A 21,553-nucleotide genomic window follows, 5' to 3' on the forward strand; every position below is an offset into this window, starting at 1 on the left:
CATTCAGAACTCATTCATTCTTACACTAAAAATGTTTTACAAAATATTCTAGTATTCCAAGAACTTAAGGGAGAAAATAATCCAACAGAATAGGGAAAAAAATACTTAAATTCTGGCTTTCACTTTCCTATGCAAGCAATCTTGCTTACGTTTAGAAATTTTAGGAAAGGGACATCTAGTTGATAAGCTTACATTTTACGTGTTGAAGTGTATTTTACTATTTAGTTTTGGTGTGTTTTATTCACTTTTATAGCTAATTAACTACATTTCTAGTGAAGTTTACATTTTGTGGTTATAGATTGAAAAATTGAATTTCTATGGATTAAAGTGGTGAAAACTTCATATTTTTTTTAATGATTTAATCATCAAATGGAGTGATTTGAGAAGATATTTGGATGATTGTTGATGATTTGAAAGGATGTAAAGAGAATATGAAGTGCCAAAAACTCAAAAGATGAAATGCAATCAAGTATAAAAGAAAGGAGTTTAATAGTTTTGACACATGTTGGTATTTCAGCTATATCTTGAGTTACAAGTATCAGATTGAAGTGATTCTTTGGTTATTTTGAAATTAACACATATCTCTATAATTATTATGAAGACATTGAAATCTAGTTCATAAGGTTTCCTAGTGAAAAGGTCAAAATACATTTAGTCACTCTTGTTGTCAAAAATTGAAACAAAGTTTTGATCAATCGAGAGTACTTTGGTATTTTTCAGTCCACAGTACTTCAAATTAAGTGATTCTTGAAGCATTTGAAGCTAACGTAAAGTTTATCTTTTGCAGAAGAGTTAGTTCAATCTCTATCATCGACAAAGTATCAGCTAAAATTGGTACCAAAATAGAGTAAAGTTAATTAAAGGCATTACCACATTAAATCAAAGCACATTGTTGAAGAGTTTTTGAAGGAGAGAAATACCTTGAGGGAGTTTATTAAAGAGCTCAATATGTAAGTTTAGAACTCAATTTTGTCCCAAAAACTTAAGCCATTAGATTTCGGACCCTTACTTACATATTAACCGCTCTTTCTCTATCTCTCGAACTAATCTGGGATATAATCCATTACTCATGAATGTAACAAATTTCTCCCTTCATGAGTAACTCTTCACATTAAACTCAAATTTACAAACCCTTTTTTAACCCCACTTTAATACTCAACATAATCTCACCTTATCACCTAAGGTCACATCTTCTCTCAAACATGGACCCACTTTTTTTCAACATCCAAACTACATTCTGAACCCCTATCAACCTTTGACTCCTTAGTTTAATACCAATCGGACCCCCTGCCAAACTCATGGCACACGTGGTCCAACACTAGCTAAATTCATTAATATTTTGGCACTTCGGTCTACCATCAATAAGAGAATTTTCGCCGGTCTAACTCCTAAAAGAATTCACTTGCCCATGAACAGCCTAATCTTGCAACCTGAAACTCTGACACCAATTTGATGGGGAGAAACACATCGAGGGAGTCCACCAAAGAGCCTAATATGTAAGTCAGAAATCCAACTTTGACCCAAAAACTTAAGCCATTAGGTTTCGAGCACTTACTTGCATATTAACCACTCTTTCTTTATCTCTCGTACCAGTGTGGGACATAATTCTTCGCTCATGAACCTAACAGTTTTTACATGTATCTTTTTTTTTTTATGTTTGTTTAAAAAATGTGATGTATATTTTACTCTAGAAAGATATGATGGATCACCAATGATGCCATTGTCTTTGCTATTATCCCTTTGTATGATTGCAACATTAAGTAATTAATTATCTGATCCTTTTGTTTGTCCCAACCAATCATGCATAGATCTCACGTAATTAATTTCTTGGTATGCCTTGTATCTATTATTGATTTAGCAGTCCAAAAAATTTAAATTTTTTTGCGGACCCCTTTTCCAACTTGAACTACATGTTTTTCTTCTTCTTCATGACTTCATTTTCGCATGGCAAAATGGATTTTTTCTTTCTTTTGGAAGTCCAAAGCAATAAGCAAAAGATACAAAATTTACTGCAAAAAGTAGAAAACAAAGAATATGAACCTTAAAGAACCATTCAGAATCTTTTCATTCTTACACTGAAAATGTTTTACAAAATATTTTAGTATTCCAAGAGCTTAAGGAAGAAAATAATCCAAGAGATTAGGGGAAAAAATACTTAAATTCTGGCTTTCACTTGCCTATGCAAGCAATCTTGCTTACGTTCAGAAATTTTAGGAAAGGGACATCTAGTTGATAAGCTTACATTTTATGTGTTGAAGTGTGTTTTATTATTTAGTTTTGATGTCTTTTATTCACTTTTATAGCTAATTAACTACATTTCAAGTGAAGTTTACATTTTATGGTTCATAGCTTGAAAAATTGAACTTCTATGGATTAAAGTGGTGAAAACTTCATATTTTTTTGGTTTAATGATTCAATTATCAAATGGAGTGATTTGAGAAGATATTTGGATGATTGTTGATGATTTGAGAGGATTTAAAGAGAATATGAAGTGCCAAAAACTCAAAAGATGAAATGCAATCGAGTATAAACAAAAAAGGGAATTTGACAGTTTTGACACCTATTGGTATTTCGGCTATATCTTGTGCTACAAGTATCATATTGAAGTGATTCTTTAGTTATTTTGAACTTAACACATAGCTCTACAATTATGATGAAGACATGAAATCCAGTTCATAAGGTTTCATAGTCAAAAAGTCAAAATACATTCAGCCACTCTTGTTATCAAAAGCTGAAACAGAGTTTTAACTAGTTAAGAGTATTTTGGTTATCTTTTAGTCCATGGTGCTTCAAATTAAGTTATTCTTGAAGTATTTGAAACCTAAATTAAAGTTTATGTTTTGCAGAAGAGCGAGTTCAGCCCCATCATCGAGAGAGTATCAATTAAAATTGGTACAAAAATAGAATAAAGTTGAAGATTGATCAGAAATGAGGAAACCTACAATAAAGCAAAACAGAAGTAGATATTGAATATTTTCCAAAAGTTATTAGGTAAAACCTAGACTTAGTTAATTAAAGGCGTTATCACATTAAATCAAAGCACATTACTAAAGAGTTTTTGATGGGGAGAAATATCTTCAGAGAGTTCACCAAAAGCCCAATATGTAAGTCAAGAACCCAACTGTGATCCAAAAGTTTAAACCATTGGATTTCGGGTCCTTACATATTAACTGCTCTTTCTTTATCTCTCGGACCAAGGTGGGATATAATCCTTAACTCATAAATCTGACAAATCTCTCCCTTCATGAGTAACCCCTCACATTAAATCCAAATTTACCAACCCTTCTTTGATCCCACTTTAATATTCAACGCAATCTCATCTTATCACCTAAGGTCATCTCTTCTCCCAAACAAGGACCCACTCTACTTCAACATCCAAACTGTATTCTGGACCCCTGCCAACCTTTAGCTCCTTGGTCTAACACCAATCGGACCCCCTGCCAAACTCATGGCGCACCTGGTCCAACACTACCCAAACTCATTAGCACTTTGGCACTTCGATCCATCATCAGTAAGAGAATTTTCACTAGTCCAACACGTAGAAGAATCCACTAAGTCATGAGTAGCTCTGTCTTACAACTTGAAACTCTAATACCAAGTTGATGAAAATAAACACTTTGAGAGAGTGCATCAAAGAGGCCTACTTTTTCCAACTTGAAATACACGCTTTTCTTCTTCTTCATGACTCCATTTTGGCATGGCGAAATGGATTTTTTCTTTCTTTTAGAAGTCCAAAACAATAAGCAAAAAATACACAATTTATTGCAAAAAGCAGAAAACAAAGAGTATGAATCATTCAGAACCTGTTAATTCTTGCACTGAAAATGTGTTACAAAATATTTTAGTATTCCAAGAGCTTAAGGAAGAAAATAATCCAAAAGAATAGGGAAAAAATACTTAAGTTCTGGCTTTCAGTCTCCTATGCAAGCAATCTTGCTGATATTCAAAATTTTTAGGAAAGGGACATCTAGTTGATAAGCTTGCATTCTATGTGTTTATGTGCATTTTATTATTTAGTTTTGGTGTGTTTTATTCACTCTTATAGCTAATTAACTACATTTCTAGTGAAATTTACATTTTGTGGTTCATAGTGTGAAAAATTGCATTTCTATGGATTAAAGTGGTGAAAATTTTATATTTTTGTAGGTTTAATGATTTAATCATCAAATGGAGTGATTTGAGAAGATATTTGGATGATTGTTGATGATTTGAAAGGATATAAAGAGAATATGAAGTGCCAAAAACTCAAAAGATGAAATGCAATCAAGTATAAAAGAAAGGGAGTTTGACCATTTTGACAACTGTTTGTATTTCGGCTATATCTTGAACTACAAGCATTAGATTGATTGATTCTTGAGTTATTTTGAAGCTAACACATAGCTCTACAATTATTATGAAGATATTGAAATCCAGTCCATAAGGTTTCCTAGTCAAAAGGTCAAAATACATTCAGCCACTCTTGTTGTCAAAAGCTGAAATAGAGTTTTGACACATGTCAAGAATATTTTGGTCATTTTTCAGTCCATAGTACTTCAAATTAAGTGATTTTTGAAGCATTTGAAAGCTAACTTAAGGTTTATGTTTTGTAGAAGAGCTAGTTGAGCCTCTATCATAGAGAGAGTATTAGTTAAAATTTGTACAAAAATAGAGTAAAGTTGAAGACCGATCAGAAATGGAAAAACCTGCAATAAGGCAAAATGAGGGGCAATACGCGACCTCATGCCCACGTTTTGATGCCCGCGTATTCTTCAAACGAACTTGCAACCTGTACATCAACTTGTTCTACATTTCACACAATTTTTTCAGCTATTTTCCAATTCAGAAAATCGGTTGTAGCTGTAAAGAAAAGTGTGGAAACTTGGAGAAACACCTTTGATAATTTCAAGAGACAAAATTGCCAATTAAAAACAATTCATTTTGAGTTTTAATTCTCTAAAAATAGGGCCTTTGTTGAACTTGTTTAATAACTTTGGAAGGCCAGAAACACTGCTAAAATGTAGTTTTCACTAGTTTTTCTTAGTTCATTAGTTTAGTATAGAGTAGTATAGTTTCCATCCACTCTTGTGAGCTAAACTTGGTAAAGTTGAGGATGAAAATATTGAGTTTGGAAATCATGTGACAAGGGTGACATTTCTCCTATCACTTTAATTCTTATATTGATTCTAATGTTTGATTATAATATAAGTTTGGATCTTGTTTTCATGTCTTTCATGTTTAGCTAAAGTTTATACCTAGAGTTATGAATGAACTTTTTATATCTTGTTGCGATGTTTATTTGGTTATTTGATAATATTATTTTGAGCAAGTTATTTATCACTTTTATTTATCTAATCATGATTAACTAGCCATTAATTGTGATAATTTTAAGGTGTTAAGTTTACAAAGAAAATTGGGATTTGACACTAGTTTAAAAAAGTGATAAACCTAGGAAGTACATTCACGAGAGTAGAAGTGTACCTATATGGCTTTAGTGGCTTGTTCATGTAATTTCATAGAAGAAGTGAACTTATAATTAATTTTATAATCACGAGAGTATGCATTATTTAGTTACAAGTATAGTTAATTCACTATGAGAGTAAATTTCACATACATTAGAAAATTATGTCATAACTAGCCAAGATAATAACATTCAATTAAACGGTAATTTCACTTGCAAGACTAGTGTGGAATTTCGTGACCCTAAGAGATTTCTATTGTTATTTTTATTACTTTTATTTCATGTTTATTGTATAGATTTAACTTCTTGCACTTGTAAGATTCTAAACAATGAAGAAGTTCAAAAACCATCAATAATTGACAAACTTCTTTGTGGGATCGATATTTAATATCCCTATACTGAATAAACGATCTGTATACTTGCAAAAAAATGGGGTATTTAGATTGTATTAAAATTGTTATATGGTAGAATGTCGTCACTAGTAAAGTCAAAAAATAAGACAAATAAACTTCAGAATTTTAAATTTAGCAGACACATACGCGAGGTTCCCTTTTTCCCTTTTCTCGTTCTCGGGTTTTAAATGTGAGAGGTTATAAATTACAAATTCGGTGACTTTTTGGTTCAATTACATTGTTAAGGTTTTCATAATTGTCAAACCTAAGAAAAGGACTCAAAGGATCATGTTTCGAATCATTCTCTTCAATTTTACCCTCCAGTTCCTGAGTGTTAAAAAATACATAATTATTTATAACTATGTTTGTTGTGTAATTTTTATGTTCGTTTTTTTCTTTTATTTGCTTTCCAATGCATGAAATGATGACTAATTATGATATTCTTGATGTGCGCGGAGTATGCTTACAAGAATAAACCTCAATCCACAGTCAAGGTTTGAATTTATAATTTTCTAAACTACCTCACACGCGATTTTCTGTAAGTATGGGTCGTGAGCAAGTATAGGGTAATTAAGGTAGAACCCACAGGGAAAATGGACAACTACCGGCACTACTAAAGTTTCTCTATTACTTAGACTATCGACAAATTAAAACAAACTAATCTAAACCACTGATGGGCAGAAAAATGTAAATGAAAGCTCCCTGAGTAATGAAATTACTATCTATTCATGCTAGTGCAACTTCCTGACTAAATTAGTACTAAAACCTCAACTAAGCCATGGCTTAATTTCCTATGTACATGATACTTGCTTTCGCCGGCGTACCACCTAGACCTATAGCTAATCCATATCTACTTTCGTGGTTATGAAATCAACTATAAACTTATTTACTTCTATGAAATCACTACAAAACAAGTCATAAAGACGCATCACTATTTTTGTGAGTGTACTCCCTAGATTTAACACTTTTTTTTTTTTTATTTTAAGCAATCCAAACAAGGTAACAAGTTCATGTTCAATCCTTGATAAATATCAATCTAAATAAAGTAACATGTTCAATTTCTAAACCAAAGTACTATCTAAGCCTTTCTTCATCTTCATCTTCATTATCCTTATCTCCAATTTCATAACTTTCAAAATCAATATCATCAAGATCATCCTCATCATCAAATTGCACAATATTTGTGTCGTTCTTACCTAAAAATCATTTAAATACTCATAAATAAAAATATTCAAAAATAGACCAGAACTATTTTTTTTTTTTAACACTTTCATAAATTAGTGCCAAATTTAAATTTTCATTACAAATCTAACACCTTTAGATAATCATAATTAATGACAAGTTAATCATGATTATGAGAGTCCAAGTGCTAAATTACTCAATCAAGATAATAGCCCAAAATAACCTAGAAATCAACACATAACAATCATAAACAATCATAAATAGTCCACCCAAATATCCAAGGCATAAACTTTAAATAACATTACAAACATAATATCCAGAATTTGCATTAACAAAACTTAGAATGCAATACAAGATAAAGAGGTGGAGAGAAGAAAAATCCTTGCCACTAGAGCTTCTTAAATCTCTCCAGCTTCATCTCTATCAATCTCTTTGTCAAGCCAATGTAAGAATGGATCGACAACAACTAGATTATCTAATTCTATCCTACACTAAAACATGAAAAAGAATGAGAAAAGTGCTACATTTGTCAAGAGTTTATGTCACAACCTGATACAATTCCTAAGAGTTGCCCATGCCAAATTTCAAGATCAAACAATAGTTCATTGGGGTCTAATGAATAGGGTTAAATTCAAGTCTCTTATATGTTTATTCAATCCATGTTAGTGAGTGTTTCGTTGTTTGGTTGGTTTGAATTAGCTCATGTTGAGCATAGGTTCGATTTGACCAATAGTTAGTCATGTGGTTGGTAGATTAATTAATTAGCTTAGCTTAGGTCCGGCCAACTACAGTGACAAACTAAAGTGAGTTAAAGCTGTGAGTTTCTTTTGTTTGCAAAATTCTAATTAGGTTAGGAGTTGAGTCTTGTAAGCCTATAAAAGGCAACTCTTTCATTCAATAGAGGAGATGACGATTTTATGAAAACATGAGAGTTTAACTCTTTTTCTTGTTCTTTTGTGAATGCCTCTTGACACAAAGTAAGTTATGTCTCTTTTGTTCAAGTTTTGGTTTATCAATTCAAGATCACTTTGAATTGTGATGCCTTACTACCTTCTAAATAGTCTTGAACTGTTCTTGATTGGTTTAGAATCCATCTTTTGTATCTATAATCTATTCAAGATAGATCGTTCCGTTGTCTGATCAACTTGGTTCTTCAAATAGGTTCTTGCTGGGTCGAGTTCGCATCACAACCCCTTTGTCTTCCGACTCAAGTATTCAACACGGTATTTGAAATGAATTTCAACCATCTGGCACCATATACTGCTAGCAACTCTTCTTCGGAAAATCCTTGAAGAGTATCTAGCGCGACTATCTCTATCTAACACCATATACTGCTCAATACCCTTTCTATTGCAAAACCTTCTAGCGGGTATCCGGTTTAGTATCTGACTCGAAATTCATTGTGTAGTCCCGTATACTCTAATCAAATCCAATGATGACTTTTGGTAACTGGTCCCGGATTGTCCTTGCTTGTTGATCCCTACCAAAAATAATAAATTTTAACAAGTAAAATGCAATGAATTCACAAGTCTTCTCAAAGTTACTCAAAAGCATCAAATACTGCCAAATGATTATTCACATTGTCGTAGGAGCTCAAAATTAATTCTAATTGAACTAAAATATACATAAACTATTAGATAAAATGGACACTTGTCAATTTTGTTGCGTAAACCTTATTCAATTTACACTAATTATTCATGATTATTGTTCCTATTTAAATCACAAATAAAATTAGTATCAACTTTCACTTTCAATTGAAAACTCCTACCACTTTCAAAGGAAAAGAGTAGGGCCTAAGAGTCCAGTTAAAAATCTCTAGTTACCTGATTATTGTCCCTATTACGTAAAGAGAGGCCTACATTCATTTTTTTTTTTGCCCTTCTGGAAGTTGCATTTTAATTTATCTATAAAAGGTGGCACTTAGTGGAAGCTTATAAGTGTAGTAGGGAACTCAAACGAAGCAATAGCAAACCAATTCACATTTCTGAACGGAAAGGCAAAGATGTATACACTTCCAAATGAGCAAATAATTGCCTTCTTCTTCAAACATTCTATCTCATTACTTCTTTGTTTCCTCTTCACTATCTTTGTTGTCAAATGGCGAAATTCCACTTCAAACAACTCACAAAACCTTCCACCTTCCCCTCCAAAGCTACCCATAATCGGAAACCTTCATCAACTCGGTTCAATCCCTCAACGCTCTCTGAAAGCATTAGCTCAAAAATACGGTTCCCCAATGCTGCTTCATCTAGGCAGCAAGCCGGTGTTAATTATCTCCTCCCCTGATGCAGCTGAAGAAGTCATGAAAACACATGATTTAATCTTTGCCAATAGGCCTAAAGCAGGCTTTGCTGGAAGGCTTCTGTACAATTTCAAGGACATAGCGTTTGCTTCCTATGGTGAGTATTGGAGGCAGGTAAAATGCATATGTGTACTACAGCTTCTAAGCCACAAGAGGGTTCAGTCATTTCGAAGCATAAGGGAAGAAGAGATTGCACTATTGTTGGAAACAATTAGAGAATCTTGTGCTTCGTCTTCAGTAATACTTATAAATAAAATTTTGGCAAGGCTTACGAACAATATAGTTTCGAGAGTTGCCATTGGGAAAAGGTATTCGGGAGAGGAAAGTGGGAGCAGGTTTCAGCAACTCTTTGTGGAACTTACCATGTTGTTGGGTGTTTTCAATGTTGGAGATTACGTCCCATGGCTTGCATGGATAAATAATATCAATGGCTTGGAAGCAAAGGTGAAAAAAGTGGCCAAAAATTTCGATGAATATCTGGAAAAACTTCTTGAAGAGGGAGTGAAGAAGCAGGACAAAAGAGGAAACAAGAATGGTGGTGATGAGAAACATCAGCAGAATCTTGTGGATGTTTTGCTTGAAATCCAGGGAACAGATGCCACCAATTTTGCTCTTGAGCGAGATTCCCTTAAAGCCATCATCATGGTAAAGAAAATTAACTTTCTTCTGATTATCTTCCGAGCTACAGTTTTACAGTTCTTTTGTTAATACGTAAGTTTGCAATGTTTGGTCTGTCAATGGTGAATTGCATATGTATTTTTTTTTTTTTTTTTTTTGTATAAAATGCAAAGCTGATGGGAATGGGATTTGAGCTTTGGTTTTCTGAGAATTGATTTTCAAAAACTCACACAAATCACCTGGGAAAAATAACAAATTCAAATAAAGAAGTATAGCATCGCCTTATCTCGCGCCAGACTTAGTACAAAACATTTTGTTGTCCGCTGATTAGATCGTGACACCATCCGGGATATTTCTATGTCTCCTCATAATGGAATGATGCTGGAATATTTTTTCTATTCAAACATAAGTTAACTAGCTTTCACCATATTTGCAAACAGTTTGAAACCACCCTAACCATTTACTATGATTTTGACATACTATGTGAGTCAGTTGATGCACTCTTTTATCTTGGTTGTGTGACTTTGGTCCATATCGAATGATACAAGCAATGAGTTAAGAATAGAGTGAAAAGCAAAAATTAGCAACGTAATATAAAGGTCCAAGGTTGAGTTAGTTCGTTCATTAACTTCTTTGTCTTCTGAATAGGTATCTATACTCTTGAATATTTTGTGCAATAATTGAGTAGAATTCAAAAGTTTTAGCTGTACAAACTATTCTTATTATAACATAGACAAGTAGACTAGGAATAAAGTCTTTATGAGGTTGGTCCCTATGACGTATAACTGAAAGAACAAGCAATTTTGAGTTTGCAATCATGCAAACACCAAATTTTTCCTCAAGGAATCAAAATATTAGTTTTCATGTAGCTTGTGTCGGAAATTTGACATAGAACTTTCTATGTCCCGATTTTATTATTATTATTTTTGTTTTTGCAGGACATGTTTGTTGGTGGAACTGACACTACATCATCGCTGCTAGAGTGGACAATTTCAGAGCTATTAAGAAACACAAATGCCATGCAAAAATTGCATAAAGAAGTGAGACAATTCTTAGGAAGCAAATCATGCATCAGGGAAGATGATTTAGAGAATCTCCATTACCTAAAAGCAGTAATAAAAGAGGCTCTTCGTTTGCATCCACCAGTTCCATTACTTCTTCCTCGTGAATCAAGCAAGGCAGTCAAAATAATGGGATACGATATAGCTGCCGGCACTCAAGTGATTATCAATGCTTGGGCGATCGCAAGGGACCCAAAATTGTGGGAAGCTGCCGAGGAATTTCAGCCAGAGAGGTTCTTGAATAGCTCGTTGGACTTTAAAGGGCAAAATTTTGAGTACATCCCATTTGGTTCTGGGAGGAGGAGCTGCCCTGGTTCTGCGTTTTCTATGGTTACAGCTGAACTTGCACTTGCAAATTTGATCTGCAACTTCGATTTTCAATTGGCTGGTGGAGCAAGACCGGAAGATTTGGATATGACTGAAGCACATGGGATCGTTACACCAAGGAAAGTCCCACTTCTGCTAGTTGCAAGTCTACCTAATTAGGCACTTCAAGATCCAAGATAACATGTCGGTAGACATGTGTATATTATTCTATCTTGTCACAACTTTAAATTTGAGATGGAGTCTGATGGGAAAAACTTTTAAAATGGTGAAATATTGCATTATCAGTAGCATTGTGTCCTTGTATGTAAAATGTGTGATTTTGACACAGTAGCATTGTGTATGTAAAATGTGTGATTGTGTCCTTGTATGTAAAATATGTGCTTGTGTCCTTGTATTTAAAATGTATGATTTTGTCACTAGCTCATTCTGGGGATTTTAGATTTGTTCGGGATCATAATGGTCTATAGGGCGGACTAAATGATTTTTTCTTGGGTAAATTGCTCATAACCTACTGTCCTTTTTTATGATACCAGATGGCTATTCTGTGATTGCAAAATATCTACATAACTCCCTTTTATTGTTTTATATAAAGCGAAATTTAATCAAAAATTATCTCTATAACATCACTAGTTGAAATACTAATATTACCCTTATTTAAGTACTAAATTGAATAAGGGTCCAAGAATATTACATAAAAATTGTGAATTGATGCAAAATCATGAGGGTTAAATGAATATTTATGCAAAATTATAGGGCTTGAGGGAATATTTATACAAAATTTTAGGACGTTAAGTGGATATTATTATTTTATTACATGTACTTTTGGAGTGTGTCTCAGTCAATTGTGTTAACCAAAGATGTTTTCCATCTATTTTTCACTTTATATAAAATTATAGGAAGTTATGAGAATATTTTGAAACTTTTGGGAGTCATGTGATAGTATGCAAAAGCACAGAGAGGCTTATGAGTAATTTACCCTACTTTCTTCTGTGCTTTTGATTCAATAAAGATGTGTGATTTGATGCATGTAAAATAAACATAATTTCTTTTTCATACATGATACCTATGCTTAACAAAATCTTGATTGCGAACAATAGTAAACTAATGTTGAGTGTTTATTTCTTTTTATACCTTGATTGATATTAGTGCACCACAATTATGTTTTTTCATTCTAGCTCATTTTGAACATACCATGGGTTGGATTTCAAAAGACTACTTCCAAAATTAGAAGTCATCATCATAACACTTGGCTGCAACATGTTGCAGTATTTTGTTTTCCTACAAATTTGAAAAAGTTCCACTTTGAATTTAACAAAGCACCATGTTATGATGGTGATGATCAACATCGGGAGATGAGGATCAGATACTGATGATGATGAGCTCAATAGCTACTCAAGCAAATTAATGGACAGTTAGTTTTACTAGTTGGTAACAAAAGTTAGTCGCAATAACTGCTCCAGTCGGTTAGACAATCCATCGAGTTGAACAACTGCCCATAGCTGGCTATATAGAGATGTATGGAAGAGATGTAAAGATTCATTCTGTTTTGTAGAAAAAAACCCCCCAGTATTAATACTCTCATCATTTCCTTCTCCAATCTTCTCTTTCTCTTCTATTTCCATCTCTCTCTCTCTTTCTATCTTTTCTGGATTCTGCTCATTCAAGCAGGATGAATTAACTAGATCATTACATACCACTCCTAATTCCATATCTAAAATTCGAAACCAACTTTTCCATATGATTCATCTTATAGGCTCTAATTCATTCTTTAAGTTATTTATAGGGAAGAAAATGATATCTTCTTCTTTGCTTTGATCCGGTAAAGACGTGTGAATTGACCCCATGCAGATACACAATATCTTTTCTTAAACATTTTTTTCAAAATCTATTTTCTTATACCTGAATATTATTACATCACAACCGTCTTCATTTATTCCAATTTAAGATGAACATACTACAGGCTGGATTTCAAAAAAAAAAAATTGATATTTATCTCAATCTCAAATAAAAAAAAAACGTGCATCACGATAGTACAATTATTTGATGGTGACAAGGTGCAATGCTTCCTTTCACTTTGATTCTTTTTTCACTCACAAATTTTGATTCAATTCATCTCTAAAATAGGCAGTAGTGGAAGGCTAGTGCAGTAGGGATCCCAAAGAAAAGAAAGCAGTTCTCAATTTCAGAAAATAATTTAGAAATGTACACATTTCCAATTGAGGAAATTGGAGCATTATTTTTAAAACATTCAATCTCTTTCTTTCTTCCTTTCCTCGTGATCATATATGTTCTCAAATGGCGCAATTCTACTTCAAACACGTTGCAGAACCTTCCACCTTCCCCACCAAAGCTTCCCATAATCGGAAACCTTCATCAGCTCGGTTCAATCCCTCAACGTTCTCTGAAATCATTAGCCCAAAAATACGGTTCGCCAATGCTGCTTCATCTTGGCCGCAAGCCAGTGTTAATTATCTCCTCCCCTGATGCAGCTGAAGAAGTCATGAAAACTCATGATTTAATCTTTGCCACTAGGCCTAAACCAGTCTTTGCCGGGAGGTTACTCTACAATTTCAAGGACATAACGTTTTCCCCCTATGGCGAATATTGGAGGCAGGTAAGAAGTATTTGTGTACTTCAGCTTTTGAGTAACAAGAGGGTTCAGTCATTTCGAAACATAAGAGAGGAAGAGATGGAAATAATGTTGGAAAAAGTTCGAGAATCTTGTGCTTCTTCTTCAGTCATACGCATTGATGAAATTTTGGCAACACTTACTAACAACATTGTTTCAAGGGTTGCCATTGGAAAAAGGTACTCAGGAGAGGAAAGTGGGAGCAAGTTTAAGGAAATATTTGAGGATTTTACTATGCTATTGGGTGCTTTTAACGTTGGAGATTACATCCCATGGCTTGCATGGATTAATAATGTTAATGGCTTGGAAGCAAAGATGAAAAAAGTGGTCAATGATTTTGATGAATATTTGGAAAAGATTGTTGAAGAGGGAATGAAGAGGCAGGAGGAAAAGAAAAGCGGTAGTGATGGTAATGATAAGAAACAGCAGCAGAATTTTGTGGATGTTCTGCTTGAAATCCAGAAAACAAGTGCTACTGGTTTTGCTTTTGGGCGAGATTCCCTTAAAGCTATCATCCTGGTAAAGAAAATTAATTATGTGCATTTTTTTCTTCTTCTTTTTTGGTTCTCTCTCATTACAATTTAATTTAGCATATGGATTTGCTGTTCTTTACTTCTATTCTATCCTAGGATACAGAAATTGATGTTTGTTGCGTCCAGGCTGAGGCATTTTTGCTGACTAAATTTTTTAAAAGACTAGAATAATTAGTATCGAGGGCTGATACATTTTTTTTTTATTTTCATAATAAACAAAATTAACAGTTTGCCCTTTTTTTATTCATCATACCCTCTGATTTTTTTTTAAAATGTTGGGTACGAATTTGGACCCTGGTTCTAAGGCTTAAACTCCCTACAGATGGCTAACTTACCTATGGCAAGTTCCTTCATTAGAATTTAATTTTGGCTTATAGATCTCCTATTTTAAGATAAGAATAGTGTTTGGTATGTTGAGGTCGGAATTGCATATGTTTTACATAGAATATGCGAAATTAAGGGGATTTAGGATGGGGTTCTATCTCTAAATTGATCTTTAAAAACTCGACAAATAACCTATGAATAATAAATAATTCAAATTAAAAAATAAGAACGTGATTGTATATATGTTTCCACCATTATTGCAAGCAGTTTCAGTCCATTCCAATCACTTTTAGTGTTCATAACCTACTATCTGAAACGCTTGATGTATTCTTTTATCTTGATTGTATGTTTTTGCTCATTTCCAATGATACCAGCAAATGGTGAAACAAACAATCAATAAGTTATGAATACTAGGATGAAAACCAAAGGAAAAAAAAAATCAACAAAACTAAATAAGGTGCAAGGTAGTGTGTTCATTATTGACTTGTGGTATCATCATCTCAAAATGGTTTGGTAAAACAACAACATATTTTGAAATTATTGTAATTAAACTATCAATTTTAGCACTTAATACATTGATATATCAAATTGTGAGACATCCTTCAAATCATTGAAAATTAATGAATTTCTCTTAATATGTTATAATTAAAGTTCATTTATTTATTTAGGAGTAACAAATGGTGAATCTATTGGTTTTAAATCCATTTGAATAATGTGTTACAAATTAATGATATGCTAACCACTGATAGTTTAGGGGCTTTATTAAATGGTCTTGACCACATGGAGCCCAACAATAGTCCTAAATCATAAATCTTATTTCTTTTTTTAAGGAGTGTGATTGGGGCAAGGTAGCAATCATGCAACCGCCGACATGAAAAAAAAATAAAAAAAAATAAAAAGAAAGAAAGAAAGAAGAAGAAGCAGAAGAAGAACAAATCACGTTATGTTTGTCAAGTGCAAATGCAAGTTGACCCAAGTTTGCTTATCAGGTTGATAGAAAAAAATCATTTTTTCAGACAACTTATTTCTTTTTCCAATTTACTTATCCAAGTAGGCCCAAATGGAAGGACAACAACTTTACCTTACAATTAGCTAGGTAATGGAGTGTTAAATGTTGCAGGACATGTTTGTTGGAGGAACTGATACTACGTCTGCATTGCTACAGTGGGCAATTTCTGAGCTGCTGAGAAACACAAATGCAATGCACAAACTGCAAAAAGCAGTGAGACAATTGCCAAGATGCAAACCAGGCATCACAGAGGATGATTTAGAGAATCTCCAGTACTTAAAAGCAGTAATCAAAGAGACTCTTCGATTGCATCCACCAGTTCCATTACTTGCTCCTCGTGAATCGAGGAAGGCGTCCAAGATAATGGGATATGATATTGCTGCCGGTACTCAAGTGATCATCAATGCTTGGGCAATGGGAAGGGACCCAAAATTGTGGGAAGATGCCGAGAGTTTTTGGCCGGAGAGGTTCTTGAATAGTTCTGTGGACATTAAAGGGCAACATTTTCAGTTCATCCCATTTGGTGCTGGAAGGAGGAGCTGCCCTGGCGCTGCATTTGCCATGGTTACAGCTGAACTTGCACTTGCAAATTTGGTGTGCCGCTTTGATTTTGAATTGGCAGGCGGAGCAAGGCCAGAGGATTTGGATATGACTGAAGCTCCTGGTATTGTTACACCAAGGAAAATTCGTCTTCTACTACTTGCAAGTCTTCCTAATTAGGCAGTTGCAAGATATTATACTATCAGCAATTAGGTAATCACTTTTGGTATTGGCGTGGAGTTCAATTAAGAAAACTTTATGAAGGTTTAATGATTTATTATTGCTCTTGCGGGCAAATAAGATGGCTTTTGAGTTCGAAAAATGTTATGGTGACAACAAGAGGTAATATGATTTTACCTTTCAAAAGTGCAAAAATATTTTGAAACGTTTCAAAGATGCTATTATGGCAAGATTACTTCAATAGATAGTGAATTTTTTAAAACTTGAGATCTTTCATTAATACTTTCTTCTCCCGAACTATCCAATCCATCTCTCTCCCTAATAGATAGTGAACTTAATTATACGTAAGACACATATAGCATAACAAACGAGTCGAGTCGAGTTGAATTTTGAGCTAATCTAATTGAGTCTCGAACCAATTTTATCAAACTCGAACTTGAACTTCACAAGAGCTCAATTTTAACCTTTAGTTTTTCTTGGATAATATTATGGGACTTAAGGCCAGATTCGAGGCAGAAACTTGAACCATGGGAACTTGAAATGAACTGCTTCATAAGAACGCGATCCGTTAGGGTATCCGTACGCTAATAAGTGTAGTGGGACAATGTCCATTCGACCGTCCCAGAAACAGCATACCATTCCTTGCCCTCCATATGTAATATACATTAATTGACAGGGCCAGCTTCAACAAATTTTGGTAGGTGCAGGAAAGTGAATGACCGAATCCACTAAATAGTGATGCCAATTATAAGAGCCTGTAAAGGTGAAGCACAAACCCTGAATCTTTCTCCACCCTGCAGTGGAAAGAGCACAAGGTGAAGATGATCGTGTGTTTCTTCAGCCTGCTGGCACAGTGCTTGTTTTATCTTCTCAAGGAGTATTTTAAGTCTTACAAGGGAAGAGTTTGAGAATTGAACCAAACAGTTGAGATTGAGTGTTTCTATGATGGCCATAAACGATAGGTACCACATGTTGTAGATAGGTATATCGACAAGTGTAAAGGAAAATTAAAATCAACTGCTCCAATTTAGGTCTTTGGGCAATGTAATACAAAAACAGAAAACGGAGAATAATATACCACAATGTTCAAAACGATTAGAAGATTTTCTGCTTTCATGAGACTATAATGGATCTAAGAACTAATGGGCCGAAAGAAATACCAAAATTAAAAGATCAAAATTGTGGCCTTCACATTGCTGTGCAAGCAATCTTGTTTAGGAGGACGGATTTTAAGTAAGGGACCTGAAATAAATTAAGAAACTAGAATAAAAACCAGAAATAAGACTATGCATGTCAGATCTTCAAATAAATTATATAAAATTTACTTTTAGAATAATATTTAGCACTTTTTGTGATGTAATATATATGACATAAATGTGACCGATCAAATAAAAAGATGATGAAAAATTGTGTTTGTAATCTAGCAAAAAGAAAAAACTTTTTTTTTTCCAATTACAAGATACCCATATGGTAGGCTATTATTTGTTTTTAATAGTAGGCAATTCAATTTTAGCCGAGACATGCATGAATCTTTTTTCATTTACTATTTATTATTATTTTCAATAATGAGAAGGCCAGAGGAGTGACAAGACCAAACACAGACATGTTGGATGCATCAAAAGTTAGCGGGCATAAACGGACATATACATGAGGCTGTAGATTTGTGAGCCGTAACTGTCAAAATCTGAGACAATGATTCGAGGAAACAAGTTGTGAATCATCGTTTTCGTTTTTAATTTCACCCACTTCAATGAAATTCAAATTGATTGTGACTCTCTGGTCCCCTTGTTAAAACATACACCATCCATTCCATAATTTGCGTGATCTTTAAGGAAACGTCCATTCAAGAAAACCTTTAATTATGGCGTTTAGATGTGGTCAATTTGGATGAATATACACCATAAATCTAAAATTCAAGTTCGATATTAGCCTGCGAGAAAAACAACCTCACTAAGTGACAAGATAAGAAAGGTAATAGGGTTTCATCTTGCTACTCTAAAACAAAGAAAGAAAGAGACAAATGTTGTGACTCTTACTTTGAGACGTCCAAAAGGTAAAAACATAACGCTGAAAGGAGATGCAATGAGTACATTTTAGTAATTGTGCATTTTGTAAATTGTGATTATGTTTTATCTTTTCATTCCTATTTATTAAATTCGCGAAATCGTGGTTGGTTGTGATTAAATGTTGTTCGATACATGCATTATTTATGGTTGTTGTTGTTACAATATTTTTCCTACAGTTACCACGAAATAACCCTAATTAGCAGCTGCCCTGTATACTCTTTTACGAGATGTATATGATCCATCTTCTTCACCATATTTACTTCAATAAAAACATTGATCAATAATATGAAGGTCTACAGTGCTAAGCTTCTTGATGGTTTGATTTAATTGTTAGTTAAATACACGACGGAAAATTCTTTTACATGCATAATATCAATTTTTATTTCCGGCATGTATTCCTAAAGAAGAACAAGAAACTTTATGCAAAATAAAAGAAATATGAGCAATATCCGGCCCAAACCTGTGGACATTTGTGTCAATTCATTATTTTTTAAGGATAGTATTGTTCTTTTGATGTCAACCGTCAACACCGTTACTAAATGTTTGCATTGACTACCAATGAAAGGAATAAAGTGAGAACAATAATATGTTAGAGTGCAATTGCAAAACACACCAAACCTTTGGAGGACTTCTTGTAATTAACCCTAAAAAAAAATTACCTCGGTTGTAATCTAATATAGATCATTTGCTTTGTAAAGCATTAGCCACAAAATCATTAGCCCTCTCTCCTTGTAGCTTTTTTCAAAATCATTAATAAAATCCCTTGTACGGGATTTGTTATTTTCAAAAAAAAATTAGCCACAAAATGAGTTTGTACGTACCCCACAAGCTAATACATCACTCATTCATGTGTCATTTTCCAATTAACCGTCCGCTATTTTATGTTTGGACCAAGATGAATGGCAATATATGTGTCTTACATGCTCCCAACAAAAATTGGAATCACCAATACATTACTATCTACGTGCATAAAAGTACCTATCAACTTTTCCACATTGAATGAAATGTTGTGGAAAGATGCTGAGGAGTATGTTCCAAATACTTTTCCACAGTACTATCTACATTCAAAATACTTTCAAATTTTCACAATATGTTCACTTTCCAATACATTTTGAAATTCTGGAGAGATGCAGAGGAGTTTAAGCCAGAGAGGTTCTTGGATAGTCCTGTGGACTTTAAAGGGCAACATTTTCAGTTCATCCCATTTGGTTCTGGAAGGAGGAGCTGCCCTGGTCTGCATTTCCCTTGATTACAGCTGAACTTGCACTTGTAAATTTGATATGTTACTTTGATTTTGCCTTGGCTGGTGGAGCAAGACCAGAAGATTTGGATATGACTGAAGCTCCTGGGATTGTTACACCAAGGAAAATCCCTCTTCTCGTACTTGCGAGTCTAGCTAGTTAGGCACCAGCAATTAAGATGCTATGTTTATGTACCTAGGTGCTCTTCTATTTCACCAATGTGGTTGTGAATTTGATTTTTGGCATGTTGGTTAATTCAGAAACTTTTAATGGGTGAAATAGTAATTGAATGATTGTTCTTGTGTATAAATAAGAGGGTTTTACGAGGCTTGAGAATGTTATACTGAAAACAAAAGGTAATATAATTTGACTTTTTGAAAGTTTGAAAGTATTTTAGAATGCTTCCCAAAAAAAAAAAAAAAAAAAAAAAACCAACATGACAAGATTAATGGGGCGGGATAGAGGTTGTACAAAATATTTATGTCAGTCATGATCAACTACTTAGCAGGTCTGCCATTTTGGTCCAGGTGAATGAAAGAGTTCTATATGGACGTACAAATCCTCTACTTGATTCTATAGTGATTTACTTGGAATGTAAATTAAATAAAGTAGGTTTTTGCATGTTCACATGCAACTATCTCATTAATTTTATATCAATTACTTGCCACACCAAATAGTTGATCATGACCGACACAAAAATTTTAAAAATATGTCCCAACAAGATTCGCCGCAGAAGACATCCGGATCAAGAGATCATCGATTGATAGTAGTAATTGAAAGCGTGGACATGGAAATCTATAGTACCACTGTAACTTTTTATTCTATCAATAATTCTTGTATTCAATTTTTTTTTTCCTTTTATTGATTTAAGAGGTGGAATTTTAATTTAAGAAGAGGGGAATCGAGGTTTTTTTTTTTTTTTTTTTGGGCTGTTCAAGATAATAGAAGTAAAAGTACAACGCACTAGAGAGGGGAATAACTGATCCATATGGGCTTCCAAAATTTTTAGCATACTTTTATTATTAACTCATGAACTTCATTGTGCAATTTATATGTGAGGATTTCAAACCACTAGACAAGAGCTCATTAGCATAAATTATGACTTTATTCGTAGACATTTGACGTTACTATATATGTATTTTACAAAAAAAAATTCACTTATACAAAGATTGCTTGTAACCCAAAGAGGTTGGTTGTAAAGTCATAAATCTCAGTTCATGGTTAATGGCCGTAAAGGTTTCATGTTTTAATGGCCGTAAACAACCAACATGTGTCCAGTCAGTATTGGCATTTATTGAAAAGGTTTCATTCATCTTTCAAACATTTTTTTTTTGTGGATTAACAACCTAGTAAATTTGAAGAAGCCTTGAATCCCTTGTCGTTTTTTAAATTTCATCTCTCTCTGTTTAAAAAAATTGATCGTGCATTGACCAAACATTTATATATATGGTTGAATCCCCTACAACTTGTATGAGGGTAATCCAAGACATTCCGTTTATGCTAGCGGAAGCAATTTCTTTGCGAGAAAATATTTTGTATCTATAAATGTCGGGCGTTGATTGGATAATTTATGTATTACTATTCATCTTCAGCTAAATGAAGGTGGGAAAAGAAAGGATTTGTCAAAGTTTCTTCCAAACCAAAAGATAAGTAACTTGACAAGTAATAGATCTCATACTTGGCAACAAATAGACTTTGACAAACTTCATCAA

The 21,553-nt window shown here is 33.7% G+C and overlaps 2 protein-coding genes across 2 annotated transcripts; both read left to right on the plus strand.

Annotated features, from left to right (window-relative positions):
• Positions 1-9,247: 9,247 nt before the first annotated feature.
• Positions 9,248-11,478, plus strand: LOC113755282 (cytochrome P450 71A2-like). Its single transcript, XM_027299319.1, has 2 exons — positions 9,248-9,958; positions 10,870-11,478. The coding sequence occupies exons 1-2, from the start codon at positions 9,248-9,250 to the stop codon at positions 11,476-11,478; spliced, it is 1,320 nt and encodes a 439-aa protein (XP_027155120.1).
• A 2,041-nt stretch (positions 11,479-13,519) lies between these two features.
• On the plus strand, positions 13,520-16,636 carry LOC113755283 (cytochrome P450 71A2-like). Its single transcript, XM_027299320.1, has 2 exons — positions 13,520-14,467; positions 15,926-16,636. Exons 1-2 carry the CDS (start codon positions 13,520-13,522, stop codon positions 16,532-16,534), a joined length of 1,557 nt encoding a protein of 518 aa, XP_027155121.1. The 3' UTR covers positions 16,535-16,636.
• The last annotated feature ends 4,917 nt before the right edge of the window (positions 16,637-21,553 follow it).

Source organism: Coffea eugenioides, unplaced genomic scaffold, assembly GCF_003713205.1.
Source record: "Coffea eugenioides isolate CCC68of unplaced genomic scaffold, Ceug_1.0 ScVebR1_1381;HRSCAF=2222, whole genome shotgun sequence".
Lineage (NCBI taxonomy): Eukaryota > Viridiplantae > Streptophyta > Magnoliopsida > Gentianales > Rubiaceae > Coffea > Coffea eugenioides.